The 21,279-nt window shown below is 36.1% G+C and overlaps 2 protein-coding genes across 2 annotated transcripts; both read left to right on the top strand.

Moving 5' to 3' along the window:
* The first annotated feature begins 126 nt into the window (after positions 1-126).
* Positions 127-6,046, top strand: LOC145619353 (glutamate--tRNA ligase, chloroplastic/mitochondrial-like). The gene is made up of 13 exons (XM_081674029.1): positions 127-412; positions 496-614; positions 1,521-1,642; positions 2,250-2,432; positions 3,042-3,160; positions 3,316-3,364; positions 3,480-3,581; positions 3,674-3,776; positions 3,870-3,933; positions 4,121-4,235; positions 4,713-4,813; positions 5,261-5,417; positions 5,506-6,046. Exons 1-13 carry the CDS (start codon positions 150-152, stop codon positions 5,734-5,736), a joined length of 1,728 nt encoding a protein of 575 aa, XP_081530155.1. The 5' UTR covers positions 127-149; the 3' UTR covers positions 5,737-6,046.
* A 1,420-nt stretch (positions 6,047-7,466) lies between these two features.
* On the top strand, positions 7,467-20,864 carry LOC145620387 (brefeldin A-inhibited guanine nucleotide-exchange protein 1-like). Its single transcript, XM_081675061.1, has 11 exons — positions 7,467-8,658; positions 9,558-9,875; positions 11,067-11,403; positions 13,814-14,236; positions 14,421-14,713; positions 15,900-16,173; positions 16,628-17,130; positions 17,425-17,746; positions 17,977-18,337; positions 18,756-19,429; positions 19,960-20,864. The coding sequence occupies exons 1-11, from the start codon at positions 7,502-7,504 to the stop codon at positions 20,572-20,574; spliced, it is 5,277 nt and encodes a 1,758-aa protein (XP_081531187.1). The 5' UTR covers positions 7,467-7,501; the 3' UTR covers positions 20,575-20,864.
* Positions 20,865-21,279: the final 415 nt, after the last annotated feature.

Raw genomic sequence — 21,279 nt, 5'->3', positions numbered from 1 at the left:
ACACGAGTAACACGACCGTGACATAGGTTTGACTTGAGTTTAGACCATAATCACTTTTGTTATCCTCACCAAATTGCCCAACAAGGAAAGAGAAAAACACAGAAAAAAAAACAACCGAGTAAAACCCAAGATAACCTCCCATAGCAAAAATGGCGACCATGTTAGGAACGCCATGGATAAGAATCAAGGTCGTACCAGATTTCCACTCCCCTATTTTCCGGCAATCATCCCTCTCTCTCCACCGCAGCTTCCGCCGTCACTTCCGCCGTAATTTCTCGATTTCCGCTTCTTCTGATTCTCCTTTTCCGAGTAAGAATGACGGCGAAATCAGAGTTCGATTCGCTCCTTCTCCCACTGGTAATCTTCACGTCGGCGGCGCAAGAACTGCCCTCTTCAATTACCTCTTTGCTAGGTTAGTTCAGATTTTTGTTCATTTCCAGTTTTATTACATTTTTTTAGCGATTTTTGATTTTTCTGGAAATTTTGGTGAATTAGGTCAAAAGGTGGGAAATTTGTTCTGAGAATTGAGGATACCGATTTAGAAAGGTCGACGAAGGAGTCTGAAGAGGCTTTGTTGCGTGATCTTACCTGGCTTGGTCTTAATTGGGATGAAGGTACTTCAATTTTGCTGCATTTCGATTCTAGGTTTAAATTTTGCTTTTGCTTTTGATTTTTTAATTTTAATTTCTATAATTGATGTTGGTGTACTACTGTAGTTAACTTAGCATTCATGTTATAGTTTAATTCACTCAGCTGATATGCATCTTGAGCTCACAAGTTAGTGAAAAATGTTAAACGTCTGGATTTTATGACAAAAATACGCGTTGGTTAGTGTTATTAGGGGTATTTTGTCATTGGACCGTTAGGGCTACATATGTTGTTTTTACAACATTGTAATGAATCAGTATATTTACTTTTGATGTACAAGGTATAGTATAAGGACTATAAAGTATGCATACCGAGTCCACAAACTTTAGTTACTTTGATACTAGTATATAAGGATATATGCATTTGCACTAACTGATTTTGGAATATGCGCCTCTATATGTGGACTTCGGAATTTGGTTGGGTATGAGGAATGGTTTTAATGATTGATTTTCTTACTTTGTCCTATGAAGGATTTTTTGTTCAGATTTAACTTATTTTTCTCGGTATTTGACTATCATTTTCATTTGCTATACAATGTATTATAGTTGCAAGATACAATGTAAACTTGTCAGCAATGGACTTATTCACTGCCTTTGACTATCCTGAGATTCATAGCTTTAATGATTGGAATTAAGTTGGTGATTATGGTGGGGCATACTGGCATGTAACCTTAAGATTTTTTTTTTTTAATACTGTGCATTGGCTTTTCTTTGGAATTTTCATGAATTCTGCCCTGTTCTCATGCCAATTATTGGCCATGGCTATTCATTTTTGTTAATCTAAATGGTTCATCACATTGCTGCTTCCTAAACTGTAGTTCGTCTCTGGTTAAATACTTTAGTGATGATTGTGATGCTGTTTGCTATATGCAGGTCCTGGAGTTGGTGGAGACTATGGTCCATATAGACAATCTGAAAGAAACAGTCTATACAAGCAATATGCTAATAAGCTCTTAGACTCTGGTTATGTTTATCGGTGCTTCTGCTCTAACGAGGTAACTTAATCTGGGTTGTATGGCCTATTGAGTTAATGTGGTACATTCTTGGCCTTGATTATGAGTGGTGGCATGAAAGATTAAATTCATTATTAAAGGATGGTTGTAACAAAAATATTCTGTTGAAAGAACTCACATAAAAGGAGATAGAATATGGAGTCTCACATCATGCTAAGAATTGTATGCAGAGAGTGGCTCAGCTATCTGAATCTAGCTCTAGTTCCCTAAAAAACCTGATTATATCAAAAGAATAATTAGTGGAATAGACATGCACATGGATATTACTCTATATTATTCAGGAATTATTTACTTATAAATGGCATCTATGACGAGTAAGTATTGATTCATCGGGCGCAGAACTTAAAGCAGAGTGTAGGAGATTTATCATCCAGTACTGACTAATGTAATACGGAATAATGTTTCAGTTTTGGGATTGGCCATTGTAATTTAGCTGTTAACTCTATTTTGTCTGAGACTGAGGCGTATTGTTTTGCTCGACCATTACATTGCAGTTACACTTTCATTGTGATTTTGACTTCTTGCTGCTATAAAGAAATGTTGATAATATCTTAAGTTCAGGTTCTAAGGCTATGTATGTGTCTATTAGGAACTTGAAAAAATGAAGGAGACTGCAAAACTGAAAGGATTGCCACCGGTATACAATGGAAAATGGGCCACTGCCAGTGATGTTGATGTAAAGGAAGAGCTGGAAAAGGGATCCCCATTTACGTATCGATTTCGTGTACCCAAGGAAGGGAGTCTTAAAATTGATGACCTTATTCGAGGAGAAGTATGTTTTTTATTTTTTATTTCTTTTATTTATTTATTTTTGTATTGCCCTAAAATTAGGCAATCACAGCATATAGCTATTACGTAGTATTAATTACCCCTTTGTCTGGAAACATGAAAACATAAATGTTTTTATCTTTTCCGTGAACAATTTCTAAACCATCATTTAACTTCCAAATATGTTTCTACTTATATGGAGTGACCAAGAGAGGATGGGAAGGAGACAACTATCATAAAGGGTATTTCAGTGACTGTATAGTTAATATTTAGGATGGTTTTGGACCTTGTGACATTAAATACTGGACAGAGGGAATATATTGTAATGAATGATTTGTAACAAACTTATCCCAGAAAATATAGTTCATGTTTGAACCAGGTTCAGCTGACATTTTTCTTCCTACAGTTTTCCTGTCTTTTCTTTGGCTTTACCTTGCATTTAGTTAGATGCTTGTTTGTCCTATATTTTTTTAGCATTAGGTTGCCTTGCGCCCTTGCCTACTAAAGTGAGGCTAGAAAATATTAAAGCTTTGACTAGTATTTGAATAACTTAATTGAGTTTGGCAATTTGTGGTTTCAATAAGGTGTTAAAGTGTTTGATAGCATCATGAAGGTTAGGTGGAACTTGGATACCCTTGGAGATTTTGTGATCATGCGGAGTAATGGACAACCTGTGTACAACTTCTGTGTCACAGTTGATGATGCGACAATGGCCATTTCACATGTTATCAGGTGAAGTTCATCTAAACGTGATGCTATCCCGGCGTATCTTTTTTTTTTGCCCTTGTATTCTTCTTGCATTTTGATAAATCGTTTTTCTCCTGCCCGTTAGCAAATGGAGGGTGTCAAATGCTGAACCTTAATCTTTTTTTTAACCTGCTTATCAGAGCGGAGGAGCATCTACCTAATACACTGAGGCAGGCATTAATATACAAGGTGATGTCTGATGTCTCTAGGATCTTTTTTTTGTGTCTTTTGATCTCTGGCTGCCTATCTGTTCCAACTGTCAAGAAAACTGAATATTGGAATCCTTTTAATGGTTTACTTACAGGCTTTAGGGTTTCCTATGCCTAACTTTGCCCATGTTTCTTTAATTCTTGCACCTGATCGAAGCAAACTATCTAAGCGTCATGGTGCGACTTCAGTGGGTCAGGTTTGTGGCGAAGAACAAATTTTTTTAATTTTTTGCTAGCATAATGGTCTGGATTGATACAGTCATTGAATGTTCTTGCATTTGACAAACAGTTCAGGGAGATGGGATACCTGCCTCAGGCTCTGGTGAACTTCTTGTCGTTATTGGGCTGGGGGGATGGTACTGAAAATGAATTTTACACTATTGAGCAACTTGGTTAGTTACTCTCACCCTATATAAGCGACTGCTCCAAGAAATGTCATTTTTGTTAATTTTCATTTGTGCGAGTATTGTTTCATGTGATTGCAGTGGAAAAGTTCACAATAGAACGTGTAAATAAGAGTGGAGCTATATTTGACACTACAAAATTGAGGTAAGTTTGAAGCTAACTGTCATTTTGTTGACTTTATGCACTGGATCTTGCATTTCGATGTAGTTTCTTCAGTTTCTTGTTTACTTGTAGGCTACATGGATTCCGTAGCAGAATATAGTCGTTGGGATAAATTTCGGTACCTGTTTACTGATATTTTTTACTTGGATCTTGTTCATGGAAACATCAGGTGGATGAATGGGCAGTACTTGCGAGCTTTGCCATCAGATGAGTTGAATAAAGTTGTTGGAGAGCATTGGAAGAGTAGTGGCATCCTCAATGAATCCGAGGGACAATTTATAGAAGTAAGTGCAGTGTTTTTTTGAAATAGGGAGGGAGAAACTAATTTGATTTGCCTGCATTTGGTTTACAATCTTTGATGTGCACTTCTATAGCCCAAAGGAGTTGCTCACTTACACATGAAAAAAAAAAATTTGAACTTTTGATCTGTCTTGTGATTTTGTGAATGATGTATTATCTATTACTCCCTCTATCTAAAATTAATAAGCACAACCGATGTACTTCCTTCGTTTCCTTTTACTTGCAACACAACCTCATGGCACACACTTTGAGGAAAAGATTAAATACCCCATTGAGGCTGTGTTGCTATTAAAAGAAAACGGAGGAAGTATATCAATTTCAAAGTTAGATTGCAATTACAATTCATCACCACTTGCTAGGGAATATAATATTGAGTTGATTTAATTGTGTAACTATGCAACTTATTAATTAATTATTTTATCAGATGTTAAGAATCTGAGATGGTTAAACTGTGTGAGCAGGAGGCTGTTGCATTGCTGAAGGATGGACTTGAGTTAGTACCAGAATCAGACAAATTGCTCTCAAACTTGCTATCGTATCCATTAAATGAAACTCTTGCAAGGTAATTTGTGAATTTTACTCCTTGATTGAAGTTCGATTTAGTGGTATAAATGTTTGATTGTGCCCTCTCAGTTCATGTCCTGTGGGAATTTCCAAATGCAAATTCAACCTTTGTATCTCTGTATGGAAGTTGTACTTGCTAATACTAGTGCTCGTTTTAAATTTATAATGGATGAGCAGCAGATATTGAACAGTTTAACAATCTAGAGTGTTAAGTCATCCTATATGCTGAATTGAAGCTATTACATAGTTTCTTAATCCTATTCTCATAATAAATCATTGATGTTATCTTTGAGAAAATTTGCCACTAAGGGAATTGCAAAACTGTGTCTAAAACACTATGCTGGAACTTGAAGAAGACAAGTAATGCTTGTTTCAGCTCTTTGAATGAATTTGTGCAGGGTTGTATTCATAAGATTTTTGATGTTGCTTAAATTATCCTTTGTAGTTCTGAAGCCAAGCTAGTTCTTGAAGATGGGCTTTCTGATGTGGCAGCCAGCCTCTTAGCAGCACATGACAGTGGTGAGCTCAGTGCAGCACTCCAAGAAGGCCATTCTGGCTGGAAAAAGTGGGTCAAGGGTTTCGGGAATTCATTAAAGCGCAAGGTATTTTTTTTCCCCTTTGAGGTGATATGATTCTGTGTCTTTCCTCTCCTCTTTTCTGATCTTATCTCACTGGAATATGTCATGGCAGGGTAAAGCCCTCTTTATGCCCCTCCGAGTGTTGCTGACAGGAAAGCTCCATGGTCCAGATATGGGAACTAGTATTGTTCTGTTGCATCAAGCGGGGACTACTGGTATTGTAAATCCTCAGTTTGGGTTCATAACATTAGATGAAAGGTTGAAAATGCTTCGGGAATTGGACTGGGAGTCATTTAAAGCAGACTCTTCTGCACCCGAACCAGCTACCACTGCAGCACTTTGAGAAGAAACAGAATTTGGCCCTTTTCCCCATTTCCACAGCCAAGTTTTTGCAATTTTGACCTCGAAGAGTAGCGATGCCTATTTTGCAGCTTCATTTTACTAGGCTTTTGTATTTGAAACTGGTTGATAGAGAAATTAAACCATATTGAATCTTAAGTATTACACAGCAATTGGCTTCCTGGTTTACGACTTACGAGCACTGACCTGTCAATTGTTCAGACTTGTATGTTTCAGATAATTCTTGACGATGTAAGGTGAAATTGTGTATACATGGAACTTTCCATACCTCTCCATAAGTGTTTGGTAGAACATCAGAGCAAGTGATGGCGAATTGGTAACAACCGATCTCACTGACCCAGTCTTTTTATTTGTGTAATTCAAATTGGTCTATTCTTTGTTTTGGTTGCAGAGTCATGACCAACTTGGTATCATTAAGAATCTCTAATAAGAAGACCAAGTAAAGTCTACTCTATTGGATTCAGAGTACTTAACAGCGCAAATAAGTACACTTGAACAGTTTTATAATTAGACTGACCATTCAAATATGTGACCCAATAAATCAATAATAGTTAATACTTCATAGGACTTAATATAATTATGAGGTACGTCGCTTCAAGTTATTCATTGATACAGGATTTCTGTTAAGAAAAGGTTTTTTTTAAAGAGAAGTTTAATAAAATTTTAAATAATTTCTTAAAACTAACATTTCATTAAATATCAGAGTATTCAAAAAAAAAAAAAAAAAAAAAAAAAAACAGAGTATTGTTCAAACAAAATTTTATGAGATTTTTCACTTTGTTCAATTGGATGTACTTTGTAAATTTGCTAAATTCTATTAAGAGTAAATTTACTTCGTAACTTCAATCACTTGTTGAAAATTTCCCTTTACAATCCTTCTTACAACTTGCTTAATTGGATACGGATAAATAAAAAAAAAAAAAAAAAAAAACTACGGAGTAATTATTAAAACTCTTGAAGTTACTAAAGTGCTTAGCTTTTGCTATTGGCGGGGCGACATTTCTTAAATACTATTTGAATGTATGATCTTGTAGCTAACTCTAATTCATTTTGAGATTAAGCTATGTTGTTGACCTTGTTGTTGCTATTAAAATAGTATTAATCTAAGGTGGTAACTCTAGTAAGTGTCTTAATAATAAGTAAACAACTGATCATTATTTTACTTGTATACTATGCATTTACTTAAAACATTACGGAGTATTCTTCCATCTATTTACATGTTAACTAAACAACCACTACTTTTACAAGAATTGATCAATACTTACAAATTAACAATGAGCAAAACCAATTATACAAGCAATGAACAAAACATTGAAACCGACATAGACCATAGTATAATACTAATAACAATGTACAATAGAATCTGAATTTCTCAAATTCATTTACACAGTCAACATAATACAATCTCCTAAATAAAAGTCCATTCAAACTTGAATGTCTTAATCCACCATTATAAATATATTAAAATTTAGTATTATAAATTAATAAAGCTTGCTTAGCTTAATAACATAACTCCAATATTAATTAAGAAATTAAATTAAATTAAATTAAATACCACGTGTCAACTAAAATCTTCCCCAATTTCTCTTCAGACCAACACCAACAAACTTCATTCCTTCTTCTTCTTCCTTTCGATCATCTTTTCAGTATTACTTCACCTTCAACAAAACTCTCATATTTTCTCTCTCCTCCTCCATTAATGGCGATCTCAGATCTCTGATTTCTTACTTTCTCTCTCCTCTTCATCAATGGCGTCGTCTCAATCTCTCGGCGGTTCAACTCGCTGCGGCAAAATCCTCGGTCCATCCTTCGACAAAATCATCAAGAATGTCGCATGGCGGAAGCATACAAACCTCGTTGCCGCTTGTAAATCCGCCATTGATAAGCTTGAAACCCTAACTGAACAACCTTCTCTTTCTCTCTCTTCTCCGATCCCTACATTATCGCCTTCCGACGCCGACGCTTTTCTCTCTCCTCTTCTCCTCGCGCTCGACACCGCTTCTCCGAAGATCATCGATCCTGCTCTTGACGCTCTTTTTCGCCTCTTCTCGAACAATCTTCTTAGGTTTGAGCTCGATCGTTCTTCCGATGATAACAGCAATTCGCTCGTTTTTCAGCTGATTGAATCGGTTTGTAAGTGTTGTGGTTTGGGAGATGAGCTGGTTCAGTTTTGTGTGATGAAGGTGCTGTTATCGGCGATTCGATCTCCTTTTGTTGAGTTTAGAGGTGATTATCTGAACCACATTGTTAAAACTTGTTATAATGTTTATTTAGGGGGTTTGAATGGGACTAATCAGATCTGTGCTAAGGCTGTTTTAGCTCAAATTGTGTTAATTGTATTCGCTCGTGTTGAAGAGGATTCTATGTTTGTTAGTAGTTTTAAGACGATTACAGTTTCGGAGTTGCTTGAATTTACTGATAGGAATTTGAGTGAAGGGAATTCGGCTCAATTGGTTCAGAATGTAATTAATGAGGTTATGGATTGTAATGGAGGGGTTGAGGATTTTAATCAACATATCGAAAACTCCCAGAATGGAGATGTCAATGTGGATGTGAATGCGGATAAGAATGGCGGTGATGATTCAGGGGCGAAACCGGAGGGAGATAACGAAGCAGGGGCAAAAGTGGAGGAAAATACCGAAGCAGGGGCGAAAATGGAGGAAAATAGTGAAGCGGAGGGGAAACCAGTAGTGAAAAGTGAAGGACTGGGAGGATCAGGGGAAAGGGAGAGTTTGCTTAGAGAGGATGGTTTTATGCTGTTTAAGAACTTGTGTAAATTGTCAATGAAGTTCTCTTCACAGGAGCATTCTGATGATGAGATTCTACTAAGGGGGAAAATCCTATCTTTGGAATTGCTGAAGGTGATTATGGATAATAGTGGTCTTGTTTGGTGCTCGAATGAGAGGTAACTTTCTGAATTTTTGTTCTTTTACTCACTGTTTTATCAATCATGTTTGATGTTGCTGTTGTTGAATTAATAATTTAGGTAGTTTATGAAGTTTTCATGCCCGGTTCAATAGCTGCTGTACAATATAATGACATTGGCACGGTACATTCAAAATATATGAAAGAATATATAGGTGCACAGTTGTGATAAATGAAGAGAAGCTCTTTTGAAAGTACCTAATACTGGTCTTGTAGTTGCTCTTTTGAAAGAACCTAATACTGGTCTTGTATATATACCTTATGTAAGATGAAACACATACAAGAGCCTTATCTCACCAACAATTACTCCGGATTTCTTACATATGCAATAAATTTGCACTGGATTTCTTACATTAGAAATTTATATAAGGTATATACAATTTACACATACAAAAGAACCTAATACTGGCCTTGTATATATACCTTATGTAAGATGAAACACATACTAATCTAATGTAAGATGAAACACATACAAAAGCAAATCTTGATATATTTGGATTCAGTTTTTCCCAATTTAGGCTACAAGACTGGTTAATATTTGCATAGTGAAACTATTGTGATTGAATAAGGTTCTCTCCCCCACTCGTGCCTGAGGGTTGGAGAGGGAAAGTTAGTGAGGAAACTAAGTGAACTAAGGTCTGGGAAAGAATGGATTTCATGAGTAAGCTCCGGTATACTGGCTCTCAATGCCCTGGGCCTTACAGACAGACCACTTACTCACACTCTCAGGACCACAGGCCACTTACAGACAGCTTTCTGTGAAGCTGCTTCCCATTGTATTTGTATTTCACTTGCCTTCATTAATTGTTGTATCAGTGATACAGATTATAAATGTTCCTGTCTGAATATTATTGAAATTGTCTGTGCTCTTTCTTGCAGCTTCCTGAATATCATCAAACAGTTTCTCTGTTTGTCATTGCTAAAGAACAGTGCATTGTCAGTGATGACCATCTTCCAGCTTCTGTGCTCAATTTTTATGAGCTTGCTTTCAAAATTCAGATCAGGGTTGAAAAATGAGATTGGAATCTTTTTTCCAATGCTTATCCTTCGTGTCCTGGAAAATATAACTCAGCCTCGTTTTATTCAGAAAATGACTGTCCTTAACCTACTAGAGAAGATTTCTCAAGATCCACAGCTAATCATTGATATTTTTGTCAACTACGATTGTGACCTGGATGCTCCAAATATATACGAGAGGTACTTCTTATGTCTAATCCTTTGTTTAGGTCTCAAATAGAAAAAGGTGTGTAAAGTTTGCTTGTTTTGGAGTTATCTGTTTCCTTTCCATTGCAGATCTATTCTCTATCGTCTTTTGCATTGTTGATGTTGAATTATTTTGCTAGATTGTTATTATTCTATGTTGTATGAACTTTTGCTATTAATTTGCAGTTTTTGCATCTCTGATACATATCTGCTGTTGTGCTGACTCATAAGTAAATGAAATTTTCTAACGGCATGCATGAGGGTGTTGAAGCTTATGCAGAAAAAAAGAATCTCATGAATGTAAGCTGTGATAAATTGTGTCATTGTAGCAAATTTGACAGACTCTTCTTTTGACAGATTAAGTAGTTTTATAGATTGATGAGAGGATTTAATCCAAGATTTCATCACACGAGCATATGTATTTATATTGTTTGATGATGTAGTGGTTTGTTATATGGAAGTGTTTACAGTGTATTGATGTCAATTAGGAGACATATTGATGAAGCATGATGATATCTTCTGTTTCTGTTAATTCACTTTAGAAGTATATGTAATTGTGAAGCTGTGGTATATCTTTGACAAACTTGAATACTTGCATGGTTAATGGTTTTGAATATATTTTGGTTTACATTCCTTATGTTTTTTGAAAGTGTGTGCTAACTATGATTTTAATTCACCAGAGATGTAATTGGTTTTCTGCCTTGATTATAAACAAAAATCTTAACCTCGTACAACATGTGCTCCACACAATTTTCTGTGAAATAGTAGATATTTCTGCTGCACCTGATCCTTCTACAATAGGTGAGACCACGAGAGCTTTACTAGAGACATTTGATCCACTGTCTGGTTTGAGCAGGAATTGCCATGGTAGTGGTAAGATCAAAAAGTAGTAATTGAACCAAAGGTTGTTTGGATGAAGATTGAAAAATGTCTATTTGTGGGTGAGATATGACCAACTAGATTAATATATTTGTTTTTCAATATTGATGAGTAACAGTTTAGGCTTATATATTAGACCAGTTATGGCCTTATGATTGACACTAGGATGTAGAACATATCTGCCTGTTAACTCCATACTCATCCTTCTCACCCCTTTTGCATTTTTATGCCCATTTGATGATCTTTCATTATATGACAGATCTGAAAATCTATTTAAGCTCTTATAATTCCATCAGATGTTTGCAGGACGGTTAATGGCCTTTTGAAGACTGCTCTTGGTCCTGCACCTGGTTCTACTACACCTTTGTCTCCAGTTAAGGATCTTACATTTCGAGTTGAATCCGTTAAATGCCTAGTTAGGATTGTCAAGTCAATGGGAGTATGGATGGACCAACAACTAAAAATTGGGGAGACTTCTTTGGCAAATAAATCCTCTGTGGTGACTGGCTCAGTAGACATGCATTCTGCTCTGAATGGAGAAGAGGGAGTGATTGCTGAGTATGAACTGCATCCAGAATCAAATTCTGAGTCATCCGATGCTGCAACACTTGAGCAACGCCGAGCTTATAAACTTGAAATTCAGGTTTTTTTTGCTCTTATAATTTATTGAGGTTCAAAAGACTTTGGTTTTTCCTTTTGTGCTATAATTTATACTGTGTGTTGAACTTAAGATGCTTATCTAGTAAAATGAAAGAAGGTATTAATACTTGTTTATTTAGCCAACAATTGCTTGAGTTTGGAACCTTGTAACATCACATAATTTCTTGAACTAAAAAAACTGTTTCTTGTCCTATCTCATGGCAGACAATCCTTTCATATCAACGTCTAGTCTAAACTTCAGCGATTGAAAGTGATTGTCATTAGTCATGTCAACCTGAAAATTATTTGTTGATTGACATCTCATGTCCATGGAAGTTGAAATGTACCTTTTTCTGACTTTCATCTGAGCAGTCCAAGGTCATGTCAAATAGATCCTTCTTTTTGGACTACTGCTTCACGTCTGTGCAGTCCAGATACATAGAAAAGTCACAAAATTGAACAGAGAGAACCAAGGATTAAGAGTAGTTGAAAAGAATAGGTCATGTTGGCTTCAAGGGTTTCACCTTTCCTTAGTTTGAAAGAGGTACTCTAGAATAATGTCCAATTATATAGCATAGGCCCATATTAATTGCATGCATTTTACCTACTTTTTGTAAGATGGTGGTCATTTAGGTACAAATTTGAAGTAACCTGGTGAGGCAAGTGATACTTACACAATTTTTATTATTATTATTATTATTATTATTATTATTATTATTATTATTAATTATCAATGTTACTCCGTATTATTTTAAAACAAAACCTATGTCCTTTAAACTTATAAACTAAACCCGCTCTACAGGAGCTTTGGGTTTAACACTGATAATTTAGCAACAAATCTAATGAATCTCATTGTAGTAGTGTAGTGCTTGGTGCTTTGTTTTTTTGGAAAGGGAGTGTGTGCATGCTATTTATTATAAGAATAGGGTGGATTCAACCAACTTTATCCTAGTCTTATGCTTGCTGTAGTGGTAAGTTCTGTAATCGTAATTCATCTAAGATCAACCTGGACGCCGTGGACGGGAAATCAGCAAATCATGTTTTTATGATATATCTCCTTTTCCGTTCTCTTCTACTTTTCCTCTTCACACCATTTTCATGTTTTATTACTCTAAATCTTCCTCGTTTTTTTTGGTAACTTTTGTTATTTTACTGTTATATCTCTCCATCAGCCATCTTGATTCCTGATCCATTTATCAAATTAGTTTCCATTCGTTCTTCAGTTCTTGTTTAATTGGACTACACTTTCAAAAAAAAAAAAAAATCCCATTACACAATAGCCATTTACCAAATTTAAGCAATATCACAGTTTTAGTGTTTAAAAAAAATGAAAAGGGAAAATTAATCTCGATCAATTAGAACTTTGAGGTGTCTGCAAAGTTTGATCAACTGTAATGAACTAACTTAGGGGAGGGTATTATGGGCAGTTTAGTATATTAGTGGTATCAATGTAGTCTGGGCAATATGGGAATTCTAGAATTATTAGGTTAGTAGTTGTAGCCTTAGTATAAATAGAAAGAAGAGAGAAGGAAGAGGGTAGGCAAAAATTGGATGAACTTGTTTGAGAGTTGTGACCTCAAGTCACTCATTGGAGAGTTGTGAGCTTAACTCACTATTGAGAGTAATAGCCTTAAGCTATTAACTTATCCCTTGTAAACCCTTCCGCCATTATCAATCAATAGTCAAAGTTTTCCACCTTACTTATTTCTTCTTTTTAAATTAATTTACCAAAAATCAGATTATTTAGTCAATCAAAGAGCCAATCTTTTCTCTATAATTTGCGGTTGTTAGTGTGAGTTATTTCAGTTCATTACATCAACACAAGCATGAAATACCCATTTTCTGTACCCAATAACCAAAAAAAAAAAAGGTCTAATTTTACTTCAACAATTACTCGAAGTCTTTCATACTTCTGATATTGATGTTAATAGCGTTTGTGTTGTATTCCTTACAGTACCTTGTTCCTGTTTACATTTTTAAACAACCCAAAGCTCATGTCAATAAAAAAATAATCTTCTTTTAATAATTTTCTCGCTTTTGAAGAATCGTAAGTGCTATTTATATAACTATGTTGTAGTGTTGTTTATTTTTGTATTGGTTGGAATTCGTTCTATTTTAATTGAAATTTTGGATCTGCTTCTGAACAGTGACCCTTTAATCGGACCAAATCTTAGACATCTTCATGAAAAAGTTGAGTGTGATACCTGGACACTGATGTGGACACATACCTTTTTCAATAGTACCTGTATAACATGTTCCGTGTGTATCATGCTGATCATAATTTGTGGCTTCCATCTAAAAGTATTAGGCTCGTTTTTTCTTTCGATACTAAGCATTGTTAATTTTTTAGTAAACTCTGGAAAAAAATGTTTATAGCTCTATTGTTTATTGACTACTCTCCTTTCCATGTGCAGAAAGGCATCACATTGTTTAACAGGAAGCCTTCCAAAGGTATTGAATTCCTAATCAACACCAAAAAAGTTGGTGGCTCCCCTGAAGACATAGCCTCTTTTCTGAAGAGCACTGCTGGACTGAATCCAACTGTTATTGGGGACTACTTGGGAGAACGAGAGGATTTTCCATTGAAAGTTATGCATGCTTATGTTGATGGATTCAATTTTGAAAAAATGGATTTTGGTGAAGCTATTCGATATTTTCTGCGGGGTTTCAGATTGCCTGGAGAGGCTCAAAAGATAGACCGGATCATGGAGAAGTTTGCTGAGCGCTATTGTAAATGCAATCCTAACTCATTCAAAAGCGCAGATACAGCTTATGTCCTTGCTTATTCTGTTATAATGCTTAACACCGATGCTCACAATAACATGGTCAAAGATAAGGTGAGCTTTGTGTTTGAAATGTTTGTTTTCTATTTGATGATAAGGAGACTAATCTGCCATTAATCTATCTGTGGGATGTTTGGTAATTCTTGAATAGTCCTCATCCCTTATTTATATAATTTAAGCTGGCACCACCAAATTTATTACTTATTAAGTGCTTTTTTTTTGACAATATATTCTCCAGATGACGAAAGCTGATTTTATCCGGAACAATCGTGGAATTGATGATGGCAAGGACTTACCTGAAGAGTATCTAGGTGCTATATATGATCAAATTGTGAAAAATGAAATAAAGATGAATGCCGAAACTTCTCAACCACAGAGCAAGCAGGTCAATGGGTTGAACAGGTTGTTGGGCATTGATGGTATACTGAACTTGGTCATGGGGAAGCAGCCCGAAGAAAAGCCATTGGGTACTAATGGCCTTCTTATCAAGAATATCCAGGAGCAGTTTAAGGCAAAGTCTGGAAAATCAGAGTAAGTCTCATGTTAAATAGCTTTTTATTTCCTAAAAATATTCATATTCTACAGACTACCTCTATTGTAAAGTAATACGCCCCTTTTATTAATAGATGCCTAAAAATCAGCAGATTTGAATGGATTGAGGTCATAATAACTGCTTTTGTCTCATAGCATCAAGCAAGCTGCAAACTTTAAAGCAACTCTTGAAAACCAAAGCCTAACAATATTGCTCACATATTGCTCAAGTGAATGTAACCTTTTTATTATAGTTAGAGGAAGTTTATATATAGTGCCTTTCAATTGGCAGTGATATGAAAGCCTAATCATCCCCATATATGATGTTGGCATGAAGTGGCATTTACTTGATGACCTCCATCAACATTACTTGTTTTAAGGAGGGTTTTGAACGAAGTATCTCATCCATGCAGCTTGATGATATATGTACAATCACTAACTCACCAAGATTAGTCAACATTACTTGTTTTAAGGAGAGTTTTGAACGAAATATCTCATCCATGCAGCTTGATGATATATGTACAATCACTAACTCACCAAGATTAGTGAGAATATGCTAGTAACAGATACACTATGTACAAGGGGCCATAATAATTTATTTTTAAATTAAGCATTGAGGATAATGCATATGTGATAGCCATCACTGTGTTGAACACTCATCCCTTGGTCCTCTCTCCTCCCTACCATCACTACCATTGTTTAGTCACCGCAAGACCACAAGCCAGCTCTGTCCATATGGATAATAGCACACAACATCACCTCCTCTTGCTTAGCCTCCACCAGTCCACCTTCACACACACGTCATCTCTCCAGCATGACTTTAAATAATGAACAATAACTATGCTTAAACCTATGCATTACAGAAGTAGTAACTTCCTTCAAAAGTTTTCTATAGAATTTTGCATTGTATGGATTAATCACTTGTAATTTCTTAAAGCCTTTCACATGTTTACTGGTGTTGTTTGTTGACATTGGGCAAGGCAGGTAGCAAATATCTAGTATTTTTAAAAAAAAAAAAATTATAACACTAGTTTGAGATTTAAATAATCAAGGAAAGAGTGGTTTGTCTCTGTGTGTGTCCAGTAACTTATCACAAATTAAAAGCAATTGCGTATTGGTATGAATGGTATCTTTATCCTGTATGAGTAAAGATCTTAGTGTTAAAGGCAACATTGCTTTGTTGCAGGTCTGTTTTTTATGCAGTTTCAGATGTTTCAATATTGAGGTTTATGGTAGAAGTTTGTTGGGGTCCTATGCTGGCTGCATTTAGTATGACACTTGATCAAAGTGATGACAAGTTAGCTACTTCAGAATGTTTGCAAGGCTTCCGATATGCTGTACACGTAACCGCAGTCTTAAGTATGCAGACCCAAAGAGATGCTTTTGTGACCTCTCTGGCCAAATTCACTTATCTTCACTGTGCAGCAGATATGAAGCAAAAAAATATTGATGCTATGAAGGTAAGCCTTTTTAAATTTATTGAGGAGAAGAGACAATCATTGTTAATGTGAAAAGCTGCTTAGCTAGTTGATAATGCTGTTCATGCGAACTATAAAAACTCGTGCAAAAACAAAATAACAGAATATCGTATCTTAATGGAGTTATATTGTCTCTTCAACTGTGTTACATAGTTTCATAAATCAGTGATAATATTTATACAGCACGTTAATGTAATTATGTGAAGCGTTCTAGACCATATCCAAAACTGTGTGCAAAACAATAGTTCCATAGTATTTACTTTTTCTGCTCTCTTTTAATGTAGTAACACCAGGAATTATTTAAACCCAACAATATTGAAAAGATGTCGCTCTGAGCAATCTCATAGTGGACGTCAAATTACTTTCTAGTGCAAACAACGTATTACATGTTTTACCTGCCATTTTTCTTCTGATGAAGTGACACTTTTTATTGCAGACCATAATGTCTATAGCTATTGAAGATGGGAATTACCTTCAAGAAGCATGGGAGCATATTCTAACATGCTTGTCTAGATTTGAGCATTTGCAACTTTTGGGAGAAGGTGTTCCACCTGATGCTTCATTCTTGAGCATGTCTAATTCTGAACCTGAACAGAAATCACTTAAGTCTAGTGAATTGGCTTCGCTAAAGAAAAAGGGAGCCCTTCAAAATCCAGCTGTGGCAGCTGTCGTTCGAGGTGGATCCTATGACAGCAGCGCACTTGGTGCTAACCATCCCAAACTGGTTACCTCCGAACAGGTCACTAACTTCATTTCGAATTTGCACTTGCTTGATCAAATAGGGAGCTATGAGTTGAACCACATATTTGCGCATAGCCAAAGGATGGACAGTGAGGCAATAGTGTCCTTTGTGAGAGCTCTTTGCAAAGTTTCAATGTCTGAGTTGCAGTCTCCAACTGATCCTCGTGTGTTCAGCCTCACTAAGATAGTTGAAATTGCGTAAGTCTACTTTACTCCTTAAAATTTTCCATCAGAATTATCATTTTGGGTTGAAATATGTTGGTGTCTAGAATTCTTTTTTTTTTTTTTTTTGTGGAGACCATAGCTTGGGAGTTCCGTGAAGGTGTGTAAATTTTTGGCTGTAACATTAGAGGCATGTTCATTTTCCTTATCCACATTTTTGATGAAGTAGAGTATGTACCAAGCCTAGTCCCAAGACTCCCAACAAGTGGTTGGTTCCACCTGTCATCATGTTTATTTGGACCAAGCGTTAACAATGGGCTTTTGTTGCAGGCACTATAATATGAATCGCATCAGACTAGTGTGGTCTCGCATCTGGAATGTTCTTTCTGATTTCTTTGTGTCCGTTGGCCTGTCAGAAAACCTCTCAGTGGCAATTTTTGTCATGGATTCATTGAGGCAGCTTGCTATGAAATTCCTTGAGCGTGAGGAGTTGGCAAATTACAATTTCCAAAATGAATTTTTGAGGCCTTTTGTCATTGTAATGCAAAAGAGTAGCTCTGCTGAAATCAGGGAGCTAATAGTCCGCTGCATTTCTCAGATGGTCCTTAGCCGTGTCAGTAATGTGAAATCTGGATGGAAAAGTGTATTTATGGTAATTTTCTGGCTTGTTTCATTTTCTATCTCATATTATCTTATGATTACAAGTCTGGCAAAATTGTTCATGTTTGTTATTAAGAAAACTTTATCCATATATGATTCAACCTTACACCAATCTACCTAAGCCCTCACCCCTGAAGAAGGAGGAAAAGAAACGATCTTATGACCATTTTGGTTTGGGTAGACTATCTATACCTAGCTGTTTGAAATGTTTTTTTTTCTTAGGTTTTCACAACTGCTGCTGCTGATGAACGGAAGAGTATAGTGTTGCTGGCCTTTGAGACTATGGAAAAAATAGTTCGGGAATATTTCCCTCACATAACTGAGACTGAGTCTACAACTTTCACAGATTGTGTTAAATGCCTCATAACCTTCACAAAAAGCAAGTTTGATAGTGATGTCAGCTTCAATGCTATTGCATTTCTTCGATTTTGTGCTCTTAAGCTTGCAGAAGGGGGATTGTTTTGCAACGAGGATAGCCAAGATGCCAATTCATATGATTTAAGTGACAGCAGGGAGACCCTTGATAGGCAACCTTCTATAAGTAAAGATGAAAATATTTCCTTTTGGATGCCTTTGCTTACAGGTAAATACATTGTTTTATTTCCTTTTTTTTTTTTTTTTTTTTTTGATGGGATTCAAACTTGTTCTTAAATCTTGCCTGCTCATATTTTGAACAAGTTTAGTTCATACTGTCAACTTAGATACATTTTTTTTCCTAGTTGCTTCTGCCATAAATTTCTCAGTTTGTTATTAACGTGTTAAGCTTTGTTCTGTTCATCTTAAGAAAATAATCAGGTTTAAAATAAGTTTAACCCAAGGTGATTTCATAACTGAAATAACTTTCTGATAAATTCTAATATGTTCAAAAAGGTGTATTTCAGGTGAAAAGAATGAAGCCTTAAGTAGCATAGGATGACAAGCTAGTACTAGACAATACATTAAAGCTTTATATAACTATACATACTGATTATTCCCTGTTTTCTTTTACAAATAAACTCAAGGATTATCAAGGTTGACATCTGATCCAAGACCAGTCATCAGAAAGAGCTCTGTTGAAGTTCTATTTAACATCCTCATGGATCATGGAAGCCTTTTTTCACGTCCGTTTTGGAGTGCTATATTCAAATTTGTTGTTTTCCCTATCCTCAGCTGTAAAGATGATACAGATGAGACTGGGGTGAATGAAGACAAGTTACTTCAAACTACTAAAGACTCTTCTCATGTTACTCAATGGGACTCTGAAACTTCTTCAGTGGCAGCACAGCGCCTTGTTGATCTTTTTGTTACATTCTTCGCTGTCCTGAGATCTCAACTACCTAATGCTGTTACTGTACTGGCTGATTTCATCAAGAGCCCAGGTCCTGGTCCGGCTAAAATTGGTATAGCTGCATTGGTACGTTTAACCAGTGAATTAGGAACCAGACTTTCTGAAGATGATTGGAGAGGCATGTTAATGGCTATAAAAGATGCGGCTGCTTCAACTCTTCCTGGATTCTTAAGGGTCTTAAGGACTATGGATAACATAAATATTCCAGATGCCATGCAATCCTATCACAGTCTCGATTCTGACAATGAAATATCCAACAATGATCTGGAGGATGACGACCTGCAAACTGCTGCATATGTGGTTTCAAGAATGAAAGGTCATATTGCAGTTCAGTTGGTCATCATACAGGTTTATTTTTCCCCCTCTCTTATATATATATATATATATATATATATAAACTTTTCTTCTGTTTGGAAGCATAAATGCATTGCTTGTCTCTCTGGGTGTCAAATTGTCAATGGGTTAATAGATGGCTGTGGTCCTCCTGTTGGGGGGAAGAAGCCTTGCTTATTTCTACCTCTCCTCACTGGGCATTTTATGCTCACTTGCTGCCTGCAAGGCATTGACATACAATGGTCATGTTCGATTTCTAGAGGATTGATGGTTATAGCTTTTAACATTCCTTCCCACTTAGTTAACTTGATGTTTCCTGTTTAATTAATTCTACAAATAGAGTAAAAAAGATTGAACCCATTCTGTCAAATGTGGACTGTCTTCAAATTTGTAGTCTCCTGTATTGAATTTGTGACTTTTCATTAGAGGGAGAAATGTCAGATGGTTGCCAACAAGTCGTTGAACTTGCCTTTTGTTTTTTTACTAAAGAAATATAAAATTGAAAGACTGATATTGCAACCCACTAATTTGCTTTTCTATTGCAGCTTGTGACTGATCTTTACAAGACTCATCATGATGGTCTATCAGAAGCTAATCTCAAGATACTTCTCGAACTTTTTTCCATGATTTCATCTCATGCAAACCAACTAAGCTCTGAAGGTATCATACTGAGGAAGCTTCAGACAGTGTGCAATATGCTAGAGCTCACTGACCCACCTGTGGTTCATTTTGAAAATGAGTCTTACCAGAGTTATCTAGAATTTCTTAATGACTTAGTTTTGGAAAGACCAACAACTACCCCAAAGGATATCGACTTGGAAGCACAGCTTGTAGCCGTTTGTGAAAAAATATTAGAGATGTATGTGGAGTGTGCTGGGACTCACTCCAGCAAGCAAAAGCCTGCAGATGAGCCCGAGGCACATTGGATCCTTCCATTGCTTTCAGCAAAAAAGGAAGAACTTGCAGCACGGAGTACTTTGCTTTTATCAGCATTACGCATATTGACTCGGTTGGAGAAAGATTCATTTAGAAGGTACATTTCACGTATATTTCCCTTGTTGGTTGGTCTTGTGAAAAGTGAACACAGCTCAAGAGAAGTATTACCTATTTTGAGTGACATGTTTCAAACTTGTATAGGACCAATAATTGTTGAGTCATAATTTAGATTTTTTTTTTTTTGGTATAAATGAGTCCGCCCAACCCCCACCCCATCATAACACCCCCAAGGTCCCTCTGGGACTTCTTTCACCACCATCACCGTCTTATGATAGCTTAAAGGTCACCGATACCAAAATTTTGTACCTAAATAGATTTTGTAGAATGTGTTAACAGATGTAAAAGCGAACATTTTAGAGTCCACATATTAGCCAGAATTTGTCCATGAACTTGTGATGCTTGTGAATTTTAATAATTGCCTCGTTTTATCCATTGCTAATTGTATTCTCGAACTCTCGTCATTTTTTTAAACTTTTAATTGATTGAACTGTAGAGCTGGCTACATTTGCATAGAAATTTTCTTATGATTCTTTCATTCTTGATTGTACACCTCTATGTGCCATCAAAGACTAGCTGTTAGATGATGGCTTTTTCCCAAACATGATCCCCACTTCCCCAGTGCTGGCAACTATGGCTATTATGCCATTTTCGTCGTACTTATCTCCAGGTTGCTGAGTTGCCTTGTAACAATACTGACAGCTCAAAACACACATGAAAATTCGATAATTGAAATGATTAATTGAGCAAGGCAGCAAGCACCTTTCCCAAGTTCGTATGGCCCTTTGATTATGGTTGAAACCGCTGTTATGAGTTATCAGCTGCTTATAATCATTTTGGCTTTGTATTATAAGTTTATAAATTATAACTAC

This window comes from Chenopodium album, chromosome 27 (genome assembly GCF_948465745.1).
Source record: "Chenopodium album chromosome 27, dcCheAlbu1.1, whole genome shotgun sequence".
Classification (NCBI taxonomy): Eukaryota; Viridiplantae; Streptophyta; class Magnoliopsida; order Caryophyllales; family Amaranthaceae; genus Chenopodium; species Chenopodium album.
Note: the sequence above shows the minus strand (reverse complement) of the source record. Positions and strands in the feature narration are given on the sequence as shown.